At 57.2% G+C, this 24,131-nt stretch overlaps 1 protein-coding gene across 1 annotated transcript; it reads left to right on the top strand.

Moving 5' to 3' along the window:
• The first annotated feature begins 534 nt into the window (after positions 1-534).
• On the top strand, positions 535-17,669 carry FAM83G (family with sequence similarity 83 member G). Its single transcript, XM_066198332.1, has 5 exons — positions 535-1,041; positions 7,203-7,370; positions 10,725-10,849; positions 11,614-13,042; positions 16,506-17,669. The coding sequence occupies exons 1-5, from the start codon at positions 547-549 to the stop codon at positions 16,923-16,925; spliced, it is 2,637 nt and encodes an 878-aa protein (XP_066054429.1). The 5' UTR covers positions 535-546; the 3' UTR covers positions 16,926-17,669.
• The last annotated feature ends 6,462 nt before the right edge of the window (positions 17,670-24,131 follow it).

Raw genomic sequence — 24,131 nt, 5'->3', positions numbered from 1 at the left:
CCAGAGCTGCCAGGGCCATGCACAGGAGGCTGAGGCGGAGCGTTCGGCCCCGAGCAAGCCCCAGGAACGAGAACCAGGGACGGCACCTCGGCCGAGACATCCTGCTCCGCGCTGCCCTGCCTTAAGCCGCTTTCCTCTTTGTTTCTTTCCCCACTTTTTATTTCATCCGGTTGTCTTGGGAGAGCGGAGGATGAGGAGGGAGCGGAGCCGGGGGTGAAGGACCTTCCTGGTGGTGTAGGCACACCTGGAGCTGTCTGCCCCCGTCAAGCAGCTCCTGCTGGGGAAACTCGGCGTTTTCCTTGCCTGGAGCCGGGAGCAAGGCAGAAACCAAACCCTCCTCCCCGGCAGGAAGAGCTCCGGCGTGGCAGGAGCCGTTGGAAAAGGGAGCGGTGCCTTCCCCAAGCTGCGCTCTCAGCCGGGGAGGGTGAAGCAAACCGTGTATATTTAAAGACTGGAGAATAATTAATTCCTATTTATTGCCGACATCCGGCGCTCGCTGGGGGCACAGAGCTCCCTCGGGAGAGGGGACCGGCGTGCGGGGCCACCATGGCTTTCTCCCAGGTGCAGTGCTTGGACGACAGCCACGTCAACTGGAGGTCCAGCGAGTCCAAGCCCGAGTTCTTCTACAGCGAGGAGCAACGCCTGGCCCTAGAGGCACTGGCCTCCCGTGGCCCCGACGCCTTCTATGAAGTCCTGAAGAGGGAGAACATCAGGGACTTTCTGTCCGAGCTGGAGCTGAAGAAGATCCTGGACACGCTGGAGACCTACGACCCCGGCTCCGAGTACATCCCGCGGCACGGCAGCAGCGCCGGGGACAGCGAGGGCGACGGGAACAGCCAGGGGGACGAGCAGGACATGGCCCCTTCCCTGGAGTACTGGCCCCAGAGGTCGGACCGCTCCATCCCGCAGCTGGACCTGGGCTGGCCCGAGACCATCGCCTACCGCGGCGTCACCAGGGCCACCGTCTACATGCAGCCGCCCATCGAGGGCCAGGCGCACATCAAGGAGGTGGTGAGGAAGATGATCTGCCAGGCTCAGAAGGTGAGGCGCGCCGCGGGGACGGGGCAGGGCTGGCCCCGGGGCGTCGTGCTGAAAGTCCTGCCCAGCCGGGCAATCCCTGTCCTGCGGGAAGCTCTGCCCGAGCAGAGGCAGCGGGGCCAAGCCTGCAGGTTTTCTCCTTGTAACCGATATTGGGTTTTGCTGAGGATGCTGCTGGCCTGGTTCAGCACTCCTGGGAGCAGCACTGCCCCAATATCCCAATAACAGCAGCACTGCTCATCCCGGGGTCCCTGCAGGGCTCTGGGGAAAACTGCTGGGGAGAAAAGTGGGTTGAGCTGTTCTCCAGCTGTGAGCCCATGGTCCCAGTCTCTCCACAATCGCTTTTCCCGGTGTGACAGCACGTGACAGCATGCAGGAACCCGGGATTATGTCCTGGCTTCAGGCCCTGGGTCTGCCAGCTGTCCACTACTGACCCTGTGGTCATGGCCTGGCCTCAGTCCTTGTATCCACCATCTGTCCAGTCCATGACCCTGGGGAAAACCAGTCAAAGCTTCTGGTCCAGCACTGACCCACACGAGAGTCAAGTTTGGCCCGAGGTGGCTGCAGTGCTCCGAGCTGGCTCATCCTGGCTCTCAGAGGAAAAGGATGAGCTGGTGAGCGGGACAAGGCTGGGCAGATGCTGAAGGGATTTGGGTTGAGACTTGTCCTCCCCGTGGCATCAAACCAAGGAGCAGGGAGTGGGGATGCGTGAGCCATCACCTGTGGGCAGCAGGACCGGGGAAGGAGGGAGGTGGTGGCCTGTGCTGAAAGTCAGCAGAGGTGGGCAGACGTTGCTGGTGTTTCCCTGTGACCCAGTCCCAGCTGGGAAGTGCAGGAGGGGCTGGTACCTGCTGCTTGCTTGGTGCTCTGAAGCTCTCTGAGTTCTGTGCATCCAGTACCGTGAGAGCTCCAAGGGAGGAGCTTCCCAACCCAGCAGGAAAACAGGGACACCCTGCCAGGGGAGCTGTGGAGCAGAGGGGACAAGCAGGGATGGCAGCTCCAGAGACACTGCTGGGGTTTGCAGATCCTGGCAGGAGAGAGGGAAACCTGTGACATGCAGCCAGCAGAGCCTCTTCAGACCAGCTCGGGCAGAAACATGAATCTCTCAAGAACACTCAAGGCAGCAGGGTCACGGCAATGTCTGCTGGGGGTGTCAGGAGCTGTGGGCAGGAGCCATCTCTGGCCACTGTCACCTCGCAATAGCCGAGGTGACTTGTGACGTCTTCCCCACCAAAGTGCTTTGCAGCGAGGGCAAAGGGAAGGGAGAGCTGACATCCCGTGGGATGGAGGAGGATGGGAGAACAATCCCACAACAAACAATGCCTCATCTTCGGGTCTTTCCCGCTGCCTCAGACTCGGGCTTTGCCTACTCACCGCTTCCCACCTGCCCCACGCCAGCGGCTCCTCCTGAGTCACCCCACACCCTGCTCCCGCTCCCGGAGCTGAGTCAGGCACATCCCCACCTCCCCTGGAGCCTCTCCAGCACACAGGGACGTGGCCACTGCTGATGCTGCTGTGCTCATCACCGGCGCCTTGATGCCCCCTGAGCTGGGCTGGGCATCCAGACGGTCCCTGATTGTGGGATGAGACATGGTGACACCACTGGTGACACGCAGGAGCCTGCTTGGAGCTTATGGTGCCTCGGGAAACGTAGAGATGGGTGAGTGCTTCATGCTGCAGTGGCTGGGGATGGCAGGAGTTACAGGGGCTGGAGAGTGGGGCTCTTCCATGGTCCCAATCCCGTATTTGAGGACAGAAGTCCCTGCAGCTGAGCCTGCTGTCACACAGTGGAGCCCAGGTGACAACTTGTGGGTGTTCCCAAGGGTGGGGGACACTAGGCTAGACCACCCTACTGATTTCTGCCAGGGCTCAAGGTCTTCACAGCAGCTCAGAGGTGAAAGGGTTTGGCTGAGGAAGCTGAGAGTGGACAAAGTGACCGTCCTGCTGCCACCACCAGATGCCACATACATTGTCCACGTGCTCTGTGCTCCCTGGGGACATCCCTGCCGGATTGTCCCAACCCAGCAGGCAGGGGAAGTGCTCTCCACCACGTGCAGGCTTGGGAGAGGCTCCCAGTTCCCTGCCAGAGGATGACCCTTGCTCCAGACGTTGTCCCAGACGTTGCTCCCAGTGCCAACCCCCAAACCCCGCCGTGCTCTCGCTGTCTCATGGCCAGGAGAGCAAAGTCCTCTGGTGTTGGCCCAGGAAAGTTCAGAGCCCATGAGAGCCCTGCTGCTGCTGGAAGGTCACTGGTGAGGCAGCCCAGGGATGTGAGGCCGCTCTGAGGGTCAGGGGAGCCCTGGTGCTTGCAGGAATGAGGCCAAACACTGCCGAGTTCAGCACCTCAAACCCAGGTGTGCCAGAGAGGGAGATGGAAACGATCCCCTCCTCCTCCTGGGAAGGAATGGGAGGAGGCAGAGGCAGGATCCTGTGGCCCTGCTCTCCCTGAAAACCCCATCTTTGTGGCCAACAAGCAGAGGTGGTGAGGGATGTGGGGCACCAGCAGCTTCACCCCGGAGACCTTCACCAGGCTGAGCCATGGCACAACCGTCTCTTCCTTGCTACCAGGCTGCAAAGCTCACAGGCTAGACATCAGGAATGATTTCTTCATGGAAAGGGTGGTCAGGCACTGGAAGGGGCTGCCTAGGGAGGTTTGGAGTCCCCATCCTAGTGGTATCCAAGGAATTTGTGGACATGGCACTCAGTGCTCTGGGCTGGTGACAAGTGGTGATGGGTCCAAGGTTGGACTTGACAATCCTGAATGTCTTTTCCAACCTTAACAATCCTATGATGGAAGGGAGGAAGATCTTCCTTCTCCTCTCCTCTTGGCTCTCTCTGACCAGAAACCAGAGCATGAAAACATTGACCTTGGCCCAAAGCCACTGGAGAGAGCAGTGACTCTGACCTCCTCTCTTCACCCGAGGTTCCAGGTTGGGATTGTGGTGATGTAATTACCCTGAGCAACTTCCAGCGAAGGTTGGGAGGCCCTATTAATTACTGTTTACAAAACCTTCTGCCATTTCTGGATGAAAGGGTCGACAGGGGAGAGCAATTATTAATGTTACCTGTCCCACCTCTCCTCCATCCCAACACTCTTCCTCTAATTGTGACTTGGTGCCTGCCTAATTTATTAAATGCCCACGTGGTGCACCCTAAAAGTCATTATCTGATGATTCACAGTGAGACAATAAAGAGCTGCAACTTCCTCTCTAAAACATGATCCTGCAGTTTATGTGCTCATCAAAGCTGTTCCAAAAAATCCCAGCTGCATCTGCCCCGTGTCCGGGGGGATACAACACTCACTGCTCCTCAGGGGTTTGAGAACCCAGCACCTGCACATCTGCTGTATCCAATGGATTCTGGCAGCTCCTGGGACTGGCAAGAAAAGCTTCACCTGCGTGGGCACTGGCAGCCTCCAGCTGTTGATTTAGGGCTGATTTCCTCTGCACCCTCCAGGAGAAGGGCAAAGGGATGGCAAAGCTTCCTGGGATGACACAGCAGCAAAAGGGCTTCAGGAGAGGGAATGTCCCAGCACCAAGCAGACGTGACAGGGACAAGGGACAAGCTCGCTCCTCACAACCAGATGGCACAGCTGGCTCCAGACAATCCCATTCCCCAAGCTGGGAAGCAAAGAGCACACAGGATTTCACTGCTCCAGAGCAGACAGGCCTCCACTTTGCAGGTTATCCCTCTGCCAGGAGGGTTTGGTGTCCCAGGGCTCAAGCACAGGCAGCCCAGCAGCAGATTTCACCCAGACAAGGACAGTCACCACATCGGGAGTGCTGCCAGCACTGTCCTCACTCTCCCAGCCCGCCTCATGCCAGGGCAGTGTTGGCACATTGGCGTGACATCCCGGTGACAAACCAGGGCCAAGCCTGTCCTGCAGGCCAGACGCAGTGGGGAGGGAGGCAGGAGCTGAGCAGTGACAGGATGCACCAGCTGAGCAGGAGGAATTGGGTTCAAAACGTGGGCAAGTGCCTGGGCTCCCTTCCCGTGCCCTGGGCCACCCCTGCAGTGCCACTGCCTGCCCACCTGCCTGTGTGAGCAGGGCTGGGGGACAGCACCCTGCCCACAGCCCTGCAAAACTCCCTCACACCTTCAGAGCCACAGCTGAGAGCCAAGGGACTGCTGGGACCACCATGGGAAAATGTTCTTTTCCCTCCAAAACGAAGGTCAGCGCTATTCTCATCCCCATTTCACGAGTGGTCAACTCCTCCTGGGGAAAACACAGCACACAGACGAAGTGACACGAGCACGGAGCATCGGGGCAGAAGCAAATCATCTGCCACCAAATCATCTGCCACCAAACCCTCGTCCTCACGCCAGGCACACACTGTCCCATCACATCCACTGTCCCAGGACTCACTGGAAGACAGCTCAGCTCCTCCCCAGTTTCTTGCCGTACACGGCAAATCCAAGCCCAGAGCTCCCAGAGTAGCTTTGAACCCGTCTCACTTTGCATCCATGCAAATCCAGCAGCTGGTTCCTGCCTCAGTTTCCCCACCAGGATGACGAGGATGAGCACAACACACGAGTGGGTGCACAAGGGAGTGAGGACTTACCCTGTCACAGCAAAGCCTGGGGAGAGGCTCCTGGGTGAGGATAAATGGGAATTCAGTTATAATCGAGTGGCAAGGCCATGAAGTGCCCCCTCAGCTGGCTCGCTGGCACCTCCCAAAACACTCTTGTGTGGTCAGGGCTGGGGACACCTGTGTGAGCACGGCTGGAGCTCTCCACACGGCCTTGCTCTTCCCCCCATCGCCTGCAGAAAAGGAAGGGAAGAGACAGCAGTGTCATAACAACCCTCTGCTTAATTAAAGCTCTCCACGTCCTGTGGCACAAAACTAATTAAAAGGCAGCTCAGTGCTTTGAGAGCTCCGGACTGGACGTGTCTGAGTGTGCAAGCACCCAGCACCACCCCCATCCCTTCCTGAGGGAGGGAGGGAGGGAGGGAGGAGCACCCTGGGGTCTCCCTGGTGTCCTCCCTGGCTCAGCCACGTGCCATGGCCAGCAGGGCACTCCTGGAAGGGCACATGGCTGAGAGCACCCTCCTGCCTCCAGCCCAGGACACCCTCCAGGAGCAGCCACAGGGATGGGAGCGCTGGCAGGTTTCCAACCATGGGACAATGACAAGCCAGCAACCTGATGCCAGGCCTTTTCCCTGGGATGAGGGGAGGCAGAAATCCCTGTGGAGCTGCCCTGGGATGCTCAGCTCCAGCCCCTCTGCGTGCCAGATCTCATGAGTTGCTGCTCACCGCCACAGGTGTTGCCATCACCAGGAAATCAAACACCCATGGGCACAGAGCCCAGGGGGCCCAGGCAGACATTCCAGTGACATTCCCTGCATGGCCCAGATCCATTTTCCTAGCAGCCCCAGCTGTGGCTGGGAGAGCAGCAAACGCCCTGGGTACAAAGGCAGCTCCAGCTTGTGAGTATCGGTGACTCTGCTGTGTGACAAACACGGCTGTCACCGCTCGGGGTGCTGGCTCTGCTGTCCTGGCTCTGCTCCTCCCATACAGCCTGGATCATTCCTTGCTGTGCAGGAGGAGCAGCACTCCGGGCTGGGCAGTGAGACCAGGACAGGTGGACCAGGACACCACTCAATGGCTGGGCTTGATGATCCTACAGGTTTTTATCAACCTTAACAGTTCTGTGATCATTGTGTATCAAAGATCTCCCCTTCTGAAGCTCCCTGCAATGCTGATGGCAAAGAGACACCAAACTTCTCAGCCAGAAGCTGGACTCTGAATTTTGTGAAGCCTGTTAAAGGCAGGAAAGTTAGATTCACCCTCAGTAACTGTTTGTTCGTCAGTAGATTACGCTATGGATCACCACTGAAATGCTTAGGAAAAAACATCCAAAGACCATCAAGTCCAACAGTTTACTCAGCACTGCCAGGGCCACCACTAAACCGTGTCCCCAAGTGCCACATCTACCTCTCTTGGAGATCGAACTTTCCACAGTGACGGCAGAGGAATGGGAAGACTTTCCATCCTCAGACTGTCTGGAGCTGAGGGCAATCCTGGGCTCCTCCACCCCAAATTCCAGCCTCCTACAAGGAGCCCTTTGCTTTGGCTCTCACAAACCAAGCACTGACTGTTCCTTGGGTTGTCCCTGGCCACACTACCCAGACTCACCTCTCCTCTCTCCTCTCCCCTCTCCAGGTCATTGCTGTGGTCATGGACATGTTCACCGACGTGGACATCTTCAAGGACCTCCTGGACGCCGGCTTCAAGAGGAAAGTTGGAGTCTACATCATTTTGGACGAGACCAACGTGAAGCACTTCCTTCAGATGTGTGAGCGAGCCCACATGCACGCTGGACACTTGAAGGTAGGGATGAGCCGAGGGTCTGGAGCTAGGAAACCTCAGAGTTATCAGCTCTGCTCCCTCCTGTCCTGGGCAATCACAACCCCCCGTGCTAGAAGGGTTTAGTCCATTTTCCCCATAGCCAAAGCTGGAGGGGATGCCCAAATTTAGGGGCAGCAGGATGGAGGGGAAGGGGTGAGGGGCAGGGATGGGATTTGCACCCAGCAAAGCTGGATGCAGAAAGCCCAGGGGGCTGCTGGTGCCCAGCCAGAGCTGGGATTGGGACAGAGGAACGGTTGGGGGGTCCAGCCCTGCGAAGGTGGGCACGGGGCAAACCTGCCAGCTCAGCTCCTCCTGGGAAGAGAGAGGGAGCAGCAGAGGCTGTGCCAGGCTGGGATCCGGGATCCGTGCTGTCACCGGCTCCCTGCCCCGGGGGCAGCACCGGCAGCAGCAGCCGCCGGCCGCTTCTCGCGCTTCCAGGCTCTCCTGCAAGTCAGAGGCTGGAATTAAAAAACTCGATTTTCCCCTTTTCCGGAGCCTCCGCCCCAGCACAGGGCCGGGAGCGGAGCAGGGAGGCTCCCACGCTGCCTGAGGATGCCCTCACTGCTCTCGCTGTGCTGGGCAGTGCACACTGCAGGGACTGATCTGCCCGCACAGGCCGCGTTCTCCGGCCGTGGATGCACATGGAATCACTCCTGTGCACGAATCCCACGGAAAACCAGGGAAGGCAAAGCACAAGGGGGGATGCCTGTTAGCGCAGGGGTCAGTTGGATGGGGCTTGGAGCAACCTGGTCTAGTTTAAGGTGTCCCTGCCCATGGCAGGGGGGTGAAATGGGATTCAAGGTCCCTTCCAACCCAAGCGATTCTGGGATTCCTCTTCCAAGAGATTTTGAGACTCCCTGTGTGAGCAGGGAGTGCAAAGAAAATCCCTGTCACAGTGCTCATGCAAAGGCAGAAGGAACAGAGGAGAGGGCAGGGGGTTATTTCAGCCTCAGGAGCAGCAGCCAGAGCGGGAACCCTCCCACGTCACTCCAGCCACAGGACAGTCCCGGGTTCTTCCCCAGCCACAGCACTCCCACCACCAACATTGGATACAAACACACCAGAGCAGCCCCACAGCCTCACAGGGGGCTTGCAGACCCCCCACTCCTGCCCACCACGGCTGGGCCTCGCCTGTTCCTTGGCAGAGAAGTCGATGTTGCTGCTCCTGACGTCAGCCGGCCGAACGCCCGCTGCCAAACGCCGCCGGGCAGGCCCGTGCCCGGGCAGGCTCCCCAGATTTGCTTACGGCGAGGGCCAACCCCTGGCTGAGCAGGAACACGTAGGAGCCACGCCACCCTCACACCTGGCTGGCTCCAGGTGGGCTGGGCTCAGCGACCCCCATGTGGGGAGCACCGTCTGGCCCAGCCGCGCACCTTCCCCTGCTGCCCTGCCCGCCGGCCTGGCGTAATTGCTGCTCCCAACGATGAAAGCAAACACAGCCGAGCTTTTACCTGTGTCCAAACTCCCTGGAGAGTCTGAGATCCCGCAGGCTGCTGGGATCAGACCAGAAAAGCCAGCGCTGACGCACTCCGGTGTTTTCCTGCATTAGCAGCCCGGTGGCAGGACTGGAAAAGCAGGAGAACATCTGCAGAGCTCGGCAAATGCCTAGAAGTTGGGATTTGCCACATATTGCAAAGCAATCCGCTGGCACGGGATGCAGGAGGAGGTGAGGAAAGTAGGGCAGAGTCTGGGAGCCGCTTTCTTACGCCAGGAGATGTTTAACGAAAGGTCCCCTCGTTATCTCGGCGCTTGGCAATCAGCAGCCGGCTTGGGCAAGGCGGGCTCTGCCTTGAGCAAGGGCTGCCTGGGGAGTGATTCACCCAGCCCGGCTCCCCGGCCGTCCCGCTGCCTCGGCAGGGAGCGGAGAGGCAGATTTTACTGAACAGCAGTGATGGGCCAGGAGGAAAAAGCATCGTTGTTCCCGGAGAAAAAACCCGGAGCTGCTCCTTGAGTTTGGGCAAAGGGTGGGCTCCGGGTGGGTGAAGCCGTGGGTGTCGCTCCTCTCTCAGCGGCCCCGTGTGTAGGGATGGGAATTGCCATCCCAGCCTGCTCACCAGCCAGCTCCCAGCCCTCTCTGTGCAGCACACTAGCAGGAATTAGGATGCTCAGCATCAGTTTCACCCCAGCCACCACAGGCACAAAGGAAAATACAATGAAAAACATGAAGTTCACAAAAAATTCCTCCCCCCGAACCTTCTCCGTTCAGTGCGTGGAACTTCCCTGGAAACACGGTCAGGAAAGCTGCTGTTTTCACGTCATCTGCACTGAATTTTCCTGCCAGGCGTGGGGGAGCAGGGACTAGGGGTGCACCTGGGCTCAGGACTGTGCCTGGTCATGGTCTCCAGGGAGAGAGGAGAGCCCAGGGGAGCAGATGAGAAAGGCTGGAGGAGGGGAAGACAAATATTTCGGATGCTTTTCTTTTAAAAACAAAACAAAACACACAATAAAACAGCCATGGAGGGCATGACCCAGTGATGACACAGAGCCCTTTGCAACAGCATTACCAACATCCCAGCAGGGACAGGAGGAATTCTTAAGAAATTTTTTTCTCCCCACCCAAAAGGAGCCCATTTGCTGTGGGAGATGCTATCTGCTCTATCTGCTCTGCTGTGGAATGTGCCAGTGCCCTCCGTGGAGACACCAGAGACAGGAGCCAGACTGGGGATATGAAAAAACCAAATATTTTCACAGAGCCAGGGCTGCCCCTGCATCACTGGGCTCCCTGGGGAGGACACCCAATTCCATTCCAGGGACCTGCTCCCATGTCGCCAGGTTTCGTTTCCCGAGGGTGAAAAGATGTTTCCCCACTGCCTGATTTCCCACCAGCCCCTAAAAGCAGCACTAGATGCCCAATTTTAGGAGCACAGCGAGGGGGGAACATGGGGAAGGGTAAACTCACAGCCAGCAGGTCCACATGGGCTGTCCTGGGGTCACCACCTGGCCCTAAAACCCCCTGCAGATCTCCTGCTGGGAGCAGGTGTAGAGCCTCCTCTCCCATGGTGGCATTTGCATAGATTGCAGGAGCTGGGGAGTGTTTGGCAGCAGCAGCAGCACACAGCACTCGCCCACGGACACCAGCAGCACCGAGTTCAGGAGATGGCAAACACAGGCTGGCACACAGGCGCAGCAGGAAACTCTCCAAGCCGAGTCCATGGCTCACTGCGTGGCCTTGGGCGAGATCTTTTATCCCCCCATCGCTGTGGCCTCCTCTGAGCCGGCCGTGAAGAACGTTCCCACCCCTCCGAGGGGCTGTGGAGCATCCAGAGGGGCCTTCTTGGAGGGGTGGGAGGTGGTCTCGCCCAGCTCTTGGCTCCTGCTCACACCTCTGCCTTGCAGAACCTGCGCGTCCGCAGCACCGGAGGGACGGAGTTCTTCACCCGCTCGGCCACCAAGTTCAAGGGGGCTTTGGCCCAGAAGTTCATGTTTGTGGACGGAGATCGAGCCATGTGTGGCTCCTACAGGTAAATCAGTGACATCTCCTCTTGGCCACCCCATGGAGGTGTTGGTCAAAGGATTGATGCAAACCCATATAGGCCAAGGACCCCGTGCCGGACTTGCTCTCCTCCTCCTAAACTGGGAGACGATTTTCCAAGGAGATTTGGAGTGGGCCCAAGGGTTTCCCACTGCTCCCTACACCACCAGGTCTAGGACACCCATCCTTCTTGGAGCTGGTGGGACACACCAAGGGTTTCTGTGCTGAGGAGCACAAGGAAGGATCAAAGCACTGAACCACAGCCAGGCCAAATTCTCACACCAATCTCAGCTTTTCCAGTCAGTTTCCTACACAAAGTATATTTCAGTTTGTTCAAAGGAAAACTTATTAGGTAGAAAGACCAGCCCTGGTCAGGTGTCAGGTCTAAAAGACAAGTTTTATAAACATGGAGCTGAAACCTTTCCTCCTTTCTGGCCATAACAAATAACACACCCACTTGTGAGTCGCTTTTCTTAGCTAACCCAAACTGAGATGGGGACAACACCAAAGTGAAAAACTGACCAACTGCAAATACCTTTTCTTTTTACTTCAAGTCCCACTGTGCTCAAGACTTCAACCCTTCACTCTAAGCTGAGATGGCAGCTATTTCACCCATCCTACTATTATTATTATTATTATTACTATTAATGTTTATAGTGAGATCACCTGGCACCTGGGGAAGGCCAGGGCTGGGGAGAGGTGTTATTTACCAGCCAGTGCTCAGAGAGAGTCTCCAATGTGTTTCTGTTCCAGCTTCACCTGGTCCGCAGCGAGGACGGACCGAAACGTCATCACGGTCCTGTCGGGCCAGGTGGTGGAGGCGTTTGACAAGCAGTTCCAGGAGCTCTACCTCATGTCCAAGGGCGTGAGCCTCAAGTCCATCTCCATGGGTGAAGAGCCTGAACCTGAGCCCGTAACGCTGCCCTCCGTGGTGCCGGTGACCCCCGCCAACGCCGTGGTGAAGAAGCTGATAAACCCCAAATACGCCCTGGTGAAGGCCAAGAGTGCTGATCAGATCAGCAAGACCTCATCCGAGAACCAGGACAAAAACCAGAAGAGTGACAACAAAGGCAAAGCACCTCCTGAGGGCCAGGGGGGCGAGCGGCAGGGCGACGTGGCCGACCTCTCCCTGCTCATCCACCCCGGCCTCCTGAACCTGGAGAAGGCCAACATGTTTGACTACCTGCCCACCTGGGTGGAGCCCGACCCCGAGCCCGGGAGCGAAGTCCTGGGCTACATCAACATCATCGACCCCAAGGTCAAGAACGTGAAGCTGTCGCAGATGAACCGCATCAAAGTCTGCGACGTCTCCCAGGCCAGCGCCCAGCACCGGCAGATGCTGAAGAACAGGGAGATGGAGGCCAGGAAGAACTCGGACCAAGAGCTGCCTCTGCTGTCCCCCAGCCACAGACAGATCCCACAGCCCTCCGTGGAAGCTCCTGCAGCCCCCACTACCAGCCCCATTGAGGGTGTCAGCTGGACAAGGCAAGTGGGGACATTCACCTCTTCACCCTTGGGTCACCATTTAAAGCCACAGGAGGAGGAGGTCAAGCCTCCAGTTCCAAAGCCAAGGACCGTCCCGGTTGGTGCCTTCATGACCAAAGTCACTGCGAGCTGTGACAGCAGCACTGCCCTGGGGGGTGACACGCGGCCACCACCGGCCAACCACATGGGTGTGAAGCAGGAGGAGAAACCCAACCGAGCTTCTATGGAGCCCTGCCACATCCAGGCAGACCGGTCAGTGGCAGTTCTACAGGAGGACAAAGGGCCTCCCTGCACCCACAATGGGCTGGGACAAGAGGAGGAGGAGGAGGAAGAGGAGTACATCACCCTCAGTGACCAGGAGAGCTACTCCAGCAGCTCTGCTGACCACAGCTACCGCCGCTCCAACGCCTCCTCCATCTCGGACGAGTACTTTGAGGTGAGGGATCGCTACGGGCCCCTCCGGAGAACCAACTCGGATGTCACCCACAATGGGGAGATCATCCCCATGCAGAGAAAGCTCAGTGACCCTCATATCAGCCGGGGCACCTTCATCAGTCCCCTGGGCAGCCTCCCCTCCCTGAAGCACCTGCGCCTGGAGGACATGACCAAGAGGAGGAGCAACGCCGTGGAGATCAGGCCTATGCTGCCCCGCATCCTCCTGGATGGCAACAGCTCCTACCCCAGCAGTGCTGCCCAGGTAGGACGTTCTGCTATGACCTTGTGTTCTCCACACTACAAAGGTTTGCATACCTGGAGGTGACTGAGTCAGCTGGACCGAGGGGTGGTGTCATCCTGAGTTTTGGTGTCATCCCGATCCTTTGGTGTTGCCCTAGATGCTGAGATCACACTTCCCATACAGGAGAATAACGCCCTGCACGTGGCCACAGTCATCCAAGAGGTGACCAAAGACGTGGTGGCCATGCCACAGCTCTTGGTGTCCAGCAATGGGCATGGCTGTTAAAGGAGAGGGTGTTGGTGATTAAAGATTATCCCACAGCACTGGGCTGGGGGCGGAGCCCAGCAGCTCCAGGCACAGCTGTACAGATGTGCTGGGACTCGCTGAGCTCCATCCCCAGCCCATCAGCAGTGGCATCACACCCAGCTGGGGACAGACTGTGCGTGCAGGCGTGTCCTTCTCAGGCTTGTTTTCCAGCGCCTTGCCAGGGCGATTAGCATCAAAGGGAAAGCGCTCGGACACATAATTAGGCAGAGAAAGAGCAGAGGAACAGGGACAGCAACCTCTGTGGGTGAGTGCCACAGTCAGCAGCTTTGTGGCTGATCCACGGGTGACGCTAGACCTCGTCACCGCACAGGGCCAGCACCCTGCTGCAGTTCCGTGCCAGAATCCCACTGCCAGGAGCACGAGGTGACAGCACCATCCCATCCCGGGGTGGTGACACTGATCCCCAGATTTCCACCCAAGCTGTGCAACCTCTTGCACCCCTGCCAAGCATTCTGGCTTCTCAAGGCTCCCCCGCCCGCTGTTTTTGGGGCATTCAAACCCCCAGGGCTAAACCAGCAGCTGAAATCACTGAAACTGCCTGAGGTTACCCCAGCTGAGCATCTAATCTGTATTTACAGGGAATTAAATTTACTGTCCCAGAGTCCACTTGCTTCTCCCTTCCCAGCCAGTGACAGGGAGCTCAGAGCTTTAATCCTTGCACATCAAATACCCCCAAGCCCTGCAGGGCAAGGAGCATCGAGGTCTTTGATGCTCTGTGACCCAGGTCCCAGGTGCCACCTTGCTGGGGATGGCTGGGTATGCTGGTGTTCCTGCAGTAACTTGTTCTGGCCCTTTGATGAGAGGCAGATAATTAGCACAGCACCAGGGTTAGGAAAGCCAGCACTCAGTGTAGAGGTGCAGGGAAGGGTTTCGCCCATGTGTAAAAATAATGAATTGAAGCAACCCGTGATTAACTCTTGAAAACTCAAATCTGACAGAAATCACTATCAATTCTCCCAAATACACTTCTTTTTTTTCCTGGGTCCACATTTCTTAGGTGCTGGCCCATTGCCCAGCATGGCCCAAATCACAGGTGGAGGCTCACTCAGGGCAAACATCATGTTTTCCATATCCTGGAAACCAATTCCTCTCTGGAAATCACCTTTCCTAAACACACAACCCCATTCACACCTGGATGCACAGCAGGCTGCAGGAGAGCACCACCAGGGACACCTGGGTCCTCCCCTGTCCCTCTCCCACCTGCAGAGCCCCTAGGTCAATGCAGAGCAGAGGCTTCCAGACAAGCCCCCCTCCATGACAGGGAAAATCCCCAACCCCACCAGCTCCACGGCCGCATAGGGGGGCCCTGTCCTGGGTACAGGACCCTGCTGATCATCCCTGGCATGGGGGACAGGGGCAGCATCCCCAGGTAGCTGGCCAGGATGGAGCCAGGTTGGCGTGGCTCAGGTTTTTAGCAGAGAGTGACCACTGGACAACATGGAGAGGCAGGCAAGAGAGCTGAGCAGCACCAACATCTCTTCCACATCAGCCTCTTCCTTGCCAAACTACATCCCAAATGCTGGAGCCATCCAAATGCAGTGTAGACATGCACCCAGCCCACAAAGGGGTTTCTCTCCAGGCCAGTAACGGGTTGGGGTTACACCACAGCACCAAAAAAGCCCAGTGCAACCACAGCAGCACATCCTCCAGCCAGGAGCAACCATTCCCCACCACCATCCCACCCCTCTTGCCCCTTCTCTCCGATCTCCTCCCCAAAGAGTGCCCACAATGACATGGAAACCGAGTCCAGCCTCCTCCTCCTCCCACAGCTCCACTCAAACCATCACACCTCAAAGCTCTGGCCAAGCTGTGTCCATCCCACAGAGCCACCCCTTGGGCTTTGAGGCAAACCCTGTTAAATAGGCAATATCTGTAGGAATTGCTGATTTCAAAGATCTCAGAGTCTCTCCAAAGGCTTCCAGGGAAGTGCTCAGCACCCAGCAGGATCCAGACTCTCCTGAGCAAGCACTGCCTCATTCTGCTGGTGGGCAGGAGGGACAGGGTGCTGGTTCCTGGGGTGGGATACTTGGGAAAGCCACAGTTTAACTTCTTCCCAAGAGCCAGAGCATGTCAGGAGCTACAGGAGCCACCACCCAGCTCGGGCACATGATGAGCTCAGAGGGAGAAAAGCTAAATCATCCTTAATCCTTCTCACCTGAAGCCATCTCAGACCTTAACACTGATTTTAAGCATCTAATTAAATCAATCTCGGACTACCTAAGCTAAACTGCTTTAACACAACCCTCCTGGTCAAAGCAGGAGGTGCCAGCTCCATGGCCAGGGAGGCCTTTGGGACATTGGGACTGCCTGACAATGGAGCTGCTGCCGGCAGCAGCACGGTGAGGGTCAGGGCAGAGGCAGGGCAGGTTGGCACAGCCAGCTCTGCAGCCTCCCGGCCACAGCTCCTCCTGCCATCAGCACCTTGGCTCACCAGATCCCACCTCCCCTGGTGCCTCTGCACAGGTGCAATCGCACCTCCAGATCTCGGTGCAGGCACACCCAAAGGGGAGATAAACATCTGGTGACCACAGCCATGTGTGACAGCCTTACCCAGGCCGGAATTAAGGTTAATGGTGCTCAGACCCGACCCAAACGTGTGTCTCAACCCAGCTAATGAGAGCCACCCCCGCAGTGGTGTTGCAGCTCACTGCTGTCTCCTGATCCCACCTCCTCTCCCAAGCCTCCATCCTTTCATCTGATCCTGGCAGGCACCTCATCCCACAGCTTGGGTCTGGGTGACTGAATGCTCTCCAGGCCTGACACGAGGGCTGAGATGATTCAAGTGGGCGTTGAGGCTGCTGCTGGAGAGAAGGTGATGAGATGTCTTGTCCTGGATTTCCAGGCAGGAGGGACTTGGCTCGGGACAGCCTCCAGACTGCCAGGGCTGCTTGGGAAGTGGCTGCTGGGAGTGTTGGAGTGTTTGGTACCAGAGTCAGGAATCAGACGAGCAGCCATGGTCAATATTTGAGTCAGGAATCAGATGAGCAGCCATGGTGAATTTTTTTGGCAGTTTTGAGCTGCCCCTGAATTTTGGCAAGGGACCAAGGGACAGAGGGATTTGTCCATGAGGACACCTGGTGAAGAGGTGGCCTTGAAGAGGGAGCAGCATTCTTCCAGCAGCCAGAGCTCACCCCTGTCTCTGCTCTTTCCCCAACAGGGCACGCACATCTTCCACTACCGGCCCAGGACCCCGGCAGGCAGAGAGCCGGGCACAGAGGTCTCCTGCTCCCCAACACATGAGAAACACCTCGGGGCCACCAAGTACAGAGGGGAGGGAGCAGAACCCAAAAAGACCATTGCAGGCAGCCAGCCCTACTGGCAGAGCAAAGCCCTCAGCCCCAGCAAGCCCACGGCACCCGGCCACCCGCCCCCAAACAAGCCCAGAGCGTCGGGAAAGCGCTTCAGCTCTGCGCCCGAGAGCCAGAAGACAACCGAGGAGATGAGGACACCCCTGGGCATCCCGGTCTCCAAACTGTCCCAGTCCAAGCACCTCAAGAACAAGGTTGCAGGGGCCCAGGGTGCCTCTGTGGACTCCAAAAAGCAGCCCGCCGAGAGCACGGGCCAGAAGGAGCAGTAGGGGCCGGTGATGGTGGCCTTGCAGAGCTGGTGGAGCTCAGGCACCACCGCCTTCCTTGGGGCAGGGGGTTCTTGTTTACATTGACCTGGTTGGTGCACCAGTACCACATGGCCATGATGGACGGCCCAAAAGTCATCCCTGTCCAGGGCAGATCTCCAGAGACCGGGTCTTGGAAGAGGTGCATGGCATCCGCCCTGGGCAGGTGGTGTTGGGAACAATCTTGGACAGCACGGACTTTAAATAGGCCTCTTCCAGTTTGGCGTGACCTCTGACCTCGTTAAAAGCGGAAAGCATCATTGGGGAGCTGGTTAGAGTGGAGCCAAACCCAGCAGTCAGCTGGCAAAACCCAGCCAGATCCCTACCCCAGAAGGCTGCCTGGAAAGGGAGGGATCGTCCCTGATTGTGTTTTCTTCTGGTTATTTAAGAGACTCTTCTGTTACCATTTTGCACAGCAGGTCCCACTGCATTCTGCCCTCCCTTCGGAGGGTGACCCGTGTCCTGGGACAAAGACTCCTCAAGGGACCCACCTGTTTTAACCTTGTACTGTAAAAATGCAACCTGTTCATTAAAGCTCCTTGGTCCCACGACAGGAGAACCTCGCCTGAGACTATTAAAATGCAAGATTGGGTGGCCTTGGACTCAATAAACTGCAGCTCAAGGTGCCTTAGCACAGATATCCAGCCAAATATTTTCTACCCCCCCCACCCCGAGCATTTCCCCAGCACCCCCATCCCCAAACCTCCAGCAACCAGTAAAAGAAAACTAAGAAAATAAGACCCTTTTCGCTGCATTTTTCCTAGGAAATGGGACCCAGGGTCTGAGCCTGAGCCCTGACAAGGAATATATGCCATGAACAAGCCCTTGCAAGTGAGCCTCGAACCCTTGGCAGCTGCCCTGTGCTCCTCCTGCAGCGCTGCCAACCAGCCTTGGGCTCTGCCCTGGCACCCCACTGCCTCCCAGCTCCTGGGGGGCACGGCATGAACCCTCCTTGCAGCTCCCCTGGTACTTCCAGCGGGAGAATTTTGGAGCCAGAGGCATCACTTTTTGGAGGGAGGGATGGGAGGCACCCACCTCGCTCCCCCCACACCCCAGGGCCACCCAGGCAGCAGCCTGGGGAGATGAGCAGGGAGGGGCATTGGCACCCCCAAACCCGCGGCAGCTGCTGATGCTTGGGACAGGAGAGGAGGCTCCAGAGGCCTCATGGAGGGAAGAGACAAAGCAAGACCCATGAGCATCCCTTGGTGGATTCCCCACAGCTGGTCATGCTCTCCCCTTTCCATCCCTCACTCTGTCCCCTCCAGGGCAGCAGGATGAGGTGGGAATGTGCTCCTGAGCAGCCTCCCTCCCACAGGCCCGTGCCCACGAGTGCTGCTGTCTTTAGACCAAGTACAGATCCCTCAGGGATCAGGCACAGTGACCACCATCAAGTCCAGCTTGAGCAAATCCCAGTTTCCAAGCACTCATCCTCTCCTGCCTGAGAACAGCGCTCTCCCTGCAGCCCTCCCATTTCCATCACCAACCTACATGCCTGTCCTCATCCCAGATCATCCTGACCTGAGGCTTTCGGGGAGCTGGCAAAGGGGCATCACCCACCAGCATCCCCCCCTTCAATCCATCCTCCCGTGTTTCACTGGGAGTCAGCATTTGGGAGCTCCTCCTGCTCTTGTGCAAGAAGCCCTGGCCCCGCTCCAGCGCTTGGTTTATCCAGGCGCCGGCTACTCCCAAACTTTGCATGGGAGTTGGGCACCAACAAAGGCTCTCCAGAGGCAGAGGCCGAGTGCTGAAAGCAGAGATTTGTGCCTGGGGGTGCGGACCTGCTCCCTTCCCAAAGCTGCTCGCCAGCAAGTCACGGCACCCACGCCTGCCGAGGAGGAAGAGCAGGGAAAAAACCCTGCAGGCAGCAGGAGCTCAGCTGGCAGAAGCTGGGATGCAGCCCGTGGGCTCTGCTGGGATTAAATCCCCGTGGTGAACTGCAGGTGGGGGGTGGGATGGCCCAGTCTGTCTCATCTGTGATGCTGGAGCTGGGCAGAGCCACCACCAAGGTCTCTGTACAGCAAAGGGATTGTAAACTGCCAGAGGGCAGGGTTAGATGGGATATTGGGCAGGAATTGTTCCCTGGGAGGGTGGGGAGGCACTACACCAGGTTGCCCAGAGAAGCTGTGGCTGCCCCTGGATCCCTGGAAGTGTCCAAGGCCAGGCTGGATGGGGTTTGGAGCAAGCTGGGATAGTGGAAGGTGTCCCTGCCCATGGCAGGAGGTGGAACAAGATGAGATTTAAGGTCCCCTCCAACCCAAACCATTCTGGGATTCTACTGAGTGTCCTTTATTAGCTGAGCCTGACAGGAGCTGGAGCAAACCGAGCACCCTTGGGGCATACCCACCTCCAGGTCCTGAGGTCTCCTGGGACCTGAGGAAAAACCTGTGCAACCAGCAGCTTGTCTTTGTCTCCCCCGGATCGTTCCCTCTGCCAGGCACCCCTCACCTCCCGGCAAACACCGTGCCACGTTCGCAGGCAGCAAAGCCAAAACAAACCGGGCTCTGTAGCTCCCCGAGGGGATTTTCCAGGCTTTGTCTAAGTGCCCTCCTCCTCTGGCTCCTCTGCACAGCTGCACCTGGCAGAGACAATCCTCAGAGCGCCCCACGGACAGCTCCAAACAACCATTCCCAACATCCAGGCGCTGCCTAATGCACAGGCTGTGGCCACTGCTCCGATCTGCCCCGACAGGCAAAGTCCTCCTCTGCCTGGAGCAGCTCTGTGCTGCTGCTGGGGTGGTTAAATGCTATTGTCCCTTCTCCAGAAAGTCTCTGTCCTTTCATCTGACTTTTGTAAATATGCCTTGCTGCTTCCAGGGCTCTGCTTTGGCACAGGGGAGCAGCCACAGGACGGGGCTGGGGCCGCTCCCACCTCCACAGCTCTGGGTCAGACCTTTCCTACCTTCCTGCCTGCTCAGCCTCCCCCAGGAGATGGTGGAAATCACCTCAGGAGAGCCTCTAGAAATCATCCTCTGTAGTTAAACACCTGCCTTTGAAGCTGGGACCTGACTTCTTGCTTCCTGCTCCTCAGGGCCAAGAGCCCCGATGACAGAGCCAGGCTGATGAAAGCTCCCGGCCTCGCAAAGATGCTCTGAGGCTGAAAGAGGGGAGACACAACAGTGCTGGAGGTTCAGGAAGGGCTGGGGATGAGCCACCCTCACTCCAACCTGGAGCAGGGCACCGAGATCCACATCCCACCCCTGCAGCAGTGCCTTGTTCCAGCCCCATCTTCTGCCGGGCACGTCCCTGGGCTCTGGGATCCTGTGTGGACACCCCACCAAAACTCCTGGAGCACAACTGGGAATTCTGCTTTGCTGCCAAACCCCTGATCAGCCTCAGAGTGAGACACAAACTTGTGGAGCAGTGGTGTCATCAGGAATGTCACCAGGGCAGGGGACAGTCCCACATGGAGCACCAGGGGATGTCTCATGGCATCTGCCCTGGAGGAATGGCACACAGGGGACACAGGGGGACCACAGATTTTATTAAGGTGATTGCTACAAACTGGGGTTCTGCTGGGCATCTTGGCCACCAGATTGCTCGGACTGAATATTTATTTCCAAGACCACCCTGCTGGGGGAAGAGGGTCCCTCTGAATGGATCTGTGCTGCCCCAGCTCTCACCTTTCACTGCCAGCACGATGGCTCCCGGGACCATGATGGGTGTCTGCAGTGTGTCCATGTAGATGACAGCTGCCCCTGCAAGGGACAAAGGCACAGTGCTGGAAGCACCACTGGATTTGGCCTTGGAGCGGTCAGAAAATCCCAACAAGCCTGCCAAGCTTGCAGCGCCATGCCTGTCCCCAGCCTCGTCGTGCTGACACTGTGGTGGGGGAGCTGCAGTGGCAAGGGGGAGCAGCTCCTCAGTGGGTCTGGTGCCAAGAGGAGGACAGCAGCCTCACAGATGGGGTGGCAGGGAGCAGCCCAGAGCCACAGGGGCTGCAGCCTCACCAGGGGCTTGGAAGGGGAGCCAAGGGATGGCTGGAAGGGAGGGATGCAGCCCCACACCTCTACACAATCAGGAGGACACCAGCCAGCCTCAGACCACATCCAGGAAATTGGGATTTAGGGAGAGGTGGGATAAAGGTGAGATCAATCACCCCTTCGTGCACCCCTCAGCTCTCCTCCCAGCCCTACAGTTTTATTTTTCCACCTGATGCTTAGCAGGGTCCCCTTTGGCCATCCAGAGCTTGTCCCTTTCCACCCCAAGCTCTCCCTCTGGAGCTGCTGCAAACCCCAGCCAGAATCCATCACTCAGCACACCAGCCAAAGCATTAAAAAGTAGCAGAATTTTAAAAAGTGGGTCAAAAATGGAACCACCAGTCACTAAATCACATCCAGGGAAGTCAGGGCTGCACCATCCCCAGCCATGCCTGGGATTTGGAGGGATGTTCCAGGATCAGGGTGATGCAATGATCACACCTGGCTGAGCTCACACCGAGGTGCCTCACAACACAACAGGCCTTGTGGGCAGGAAAAACCCGAGCTGGGATTTGCCTGAAACCAAAGCCTTGCAAAATCCACCGTGTTATGGATACATTTTGAATTGTTTCCCCTTTGGATGGCCGGGATGAGATAAGGAGGGAGGAGGATTCACTGACGGGTGTCTCCACTGGCACTACCAGGGGAGGGAATGTGCCAGCCCAAACAATAACCCAAAGGGGTACACAGTCCCCTGGGCTGAGAGTGGGGCTGGGAGCCAGGAACCCACAATTTCCAACTCCAGCTCCAAACCCCCATCACCTCTAGAACCACCATATGGGTTGACCCTGCACGGAAACAGCTGGTCACACATCAGGGAAGCAGGGCCAAGAAATATTCCTGAAGGCTTTGGGAAGGGAGGGCAGCAGGCTGCATCGAGGGCAGGGCCAGAGGGAGGGAAAGGAGCCAGGTCAAGGCCTCTCAGCTCCTGGATTCCGCAATAATAATCCTGTAATAGGAGAAGCCCAGATCATTGCTGGTACAAATAAGTACACACACCGGGAAAGTGCTTAAGCCGTGCTGGGGGAGGAGTTATTACAAATAGAAAGGTGTAATGACAAAGGAGAGGTCGTGGGCTGAGTCATCACCTGCTCCAAAAAGCTGATCAGATACTGGCTGGATGGAGCAGGGACACCAACCCCACTGATATAAACCTCCAGGAGCAAAAATAACGATGATCAAATAAAAGCAGAAGGGTAAGTAAGGGGTGTGTTTCAATGGAGGAAGAAAATTGAAGGCCAGCAGATGCTGAGCAACCCACCTGCAATGGTGTAGAGCCCCGTGACCAGCAGCATCAGCACAGGGGACAGGTAAAGGTCCCAGCCCAGGCAGACTGGGAATTTCTGTGTCAGGGCCTCCCCACCCTCACAGGAAAGGATTTTTTTCCTTATATGCACTCTAAATCTCACCTCTTTTATTTAAAACCTTTCCCCCTTGTCCTATCACTACCTGCCCATATAAAAAGTGGGTCTCCCTCTTTTTTATAAGCCATTTAAATACTGGAAAGCCACATTCAGGTCTCCATGGAGCTTTTTCTGAAACCCTATGGCACACCACCAGGACAATCCTGAACCCCAGGGTCCCAGGGGGTGGCTGTGTCACCTTCCCCCAGCCCCCAGGGAGCAGAGCAGGCAGTTCCAGCTGCCATTGCACCCACCTGGGGTGGTCACAGCCTGGTGGAAATGAGATATACAGCAGAGACTCACAGCTGGGACACCTCCTCCGGCAAAAGCTGTGACACCGTGGGAGGACAGCACCAGGCACAGTGACAGTGGCGGTGCCACCACCACATCTCCGCCCACAGCTGAGCTCAGCCATCCCCAGCTCTCAGCTGGGGCATCTTCACAAAAACCTTGTTTGGGGAAGGGAATGAGGCCAGAAGGGGCAGGAAGAGGCAAGAAGAGCTGACTCCACACCCTGGCCCCGAGCTGTGACGGGTTCCCACAGCCAAGACAGCGGCTCTGATTTGACATCTCCTCACACACCTCCCAGCAACCCTCCCCCAGCAGCAGGGCTGCCTTGCCCTGTCATGTGGGAGCAGTCTCTGGGGATTAGGAAGGTGCTGGGCAGGCATTGTTTCCCATGTCACCCCTCCTGGCCCCAACTCTGCCCTGCTCCTGCTCTGCCCCAGCACATTCCCACACGGAGCTGAGGATCAGCATCAGGTGATGGAGAGGGACCATGCAGAGGAAGAGCAGAGGTGTGAGCTGTCCAGGAGGGCTCCAGCAGCCCAAAATCCACACCAAATCCAGCTTCAGCACAACACAAAAGCTGTTCCTCAGGACCTGAACCCACAACATTAGACACAACCTCAGTTAAATCAAATCAAACCAGCCAGAAGAGCACTTACACCATGGTCTTGAGGATCCTAACTCAGGGCCTCTTCCATGGCATCTGGACCAGGCTTTACACCACAGTCATGCCTGGCATTCCCAAGGGAGGTACTGCGTGTCCTCAGCTGCACTTGGGATTGGCCGTGTGTCTGGGAGAGCCCTTGTCAACACCAGGAAGGAATTCAGCCCTGGAATGACCTCTTGAAGAGGAACCAACTCATGGGCAACCATGCCATGACCTCTAGCAGTGGCTCCTCAAATATTTTCCCGCTACAAATGCAACCCAACCACAGCTTGACATCCCTGAGCAGCCCTACAAGGGAACAAGTGAAGCCCTCCCCCAGCACAAGTTCCAGTGACGAGGCAGAAAAGCCCCAACCAAGGGCCCTCAGCCATCTCCTCCCAACACAATGTGAAGTGGGAACTCAAAATAATCTAAGCCTTCCTAGCACAGTGCCAGCCAAGCATCCTTGGTGTCTTCCAGAGCTCCTCAAGTCCCTCAGAGAGATCCATCACTTGTCATGCCAGCACCACCCACCCAGGAAGCTTTTTCCCCCCTGATTTTCTCCCCCTTTTCCAGCAACCCTTCCCTGCAGCCCAGCTGGAAGATTCAGCCCTGGACAAGATATTTCATCATTGCTTCTCCAGGCTTTCTCAATGCTAAATCATTTTTGCAGTCGTCTGCAAATGAGTCGAAGCCTCTGCTATGAGGAAGCAGAGGTATCTCCACCTCCCTTCCTGGTGATTCTGCAAGGGTGGGAAAAAATAAAAGCACATGTGACTGAGGCATTAATAAGACATCCTAAATACAAAAACAAGCTAATTAAAACCAGGCATGACCTATTCATGAAATAAGTCCTT

Source organism: Chamaea fasciata, unplaced genomic scaffold (assembly GCF_029207755.1).
Source record: "Chamaea fasciata isolate MVZ Bird 193981 ecotype frontalis unplaced genomic scaffold, bChaFas1.0.hap1 SCAF_16, whole genome shotgun sequence".
Lineage (NCBI taxonomy): Eukaryota > Metazoa > Chordata > Aves > Passeriformes > Sylviidae > Chamaea > Chamaea fasciata.
Note: the sequence above shows the minus strand (reverse complement) of the source record. Positions and strands in the feature narration are given on the sequence as shown.

Coding starts and splice junctions, on each gene's coding strand:
- FAM83G (XM_066198332.1), top strand. CDS start 547: ATGGCTTTCTCCCAGGTGCAGTGCTTGGACGACAGCCACGTCAACTGG. Junction 10,850..11,613: donor GCCATGTGTGGCTCCTACAG/GTAAATCAGTGA, acceptor TTTCTGTTCCAG/CTTCACCTGGTCCGCAGCGA. Junction 13,043..16,505: donor ACCCCAGCAGTGCTGCCCAG/GTAGGACGTTCT, acceptor TTTCCCCAACAG/GGCACGCACATCTTCCACTA.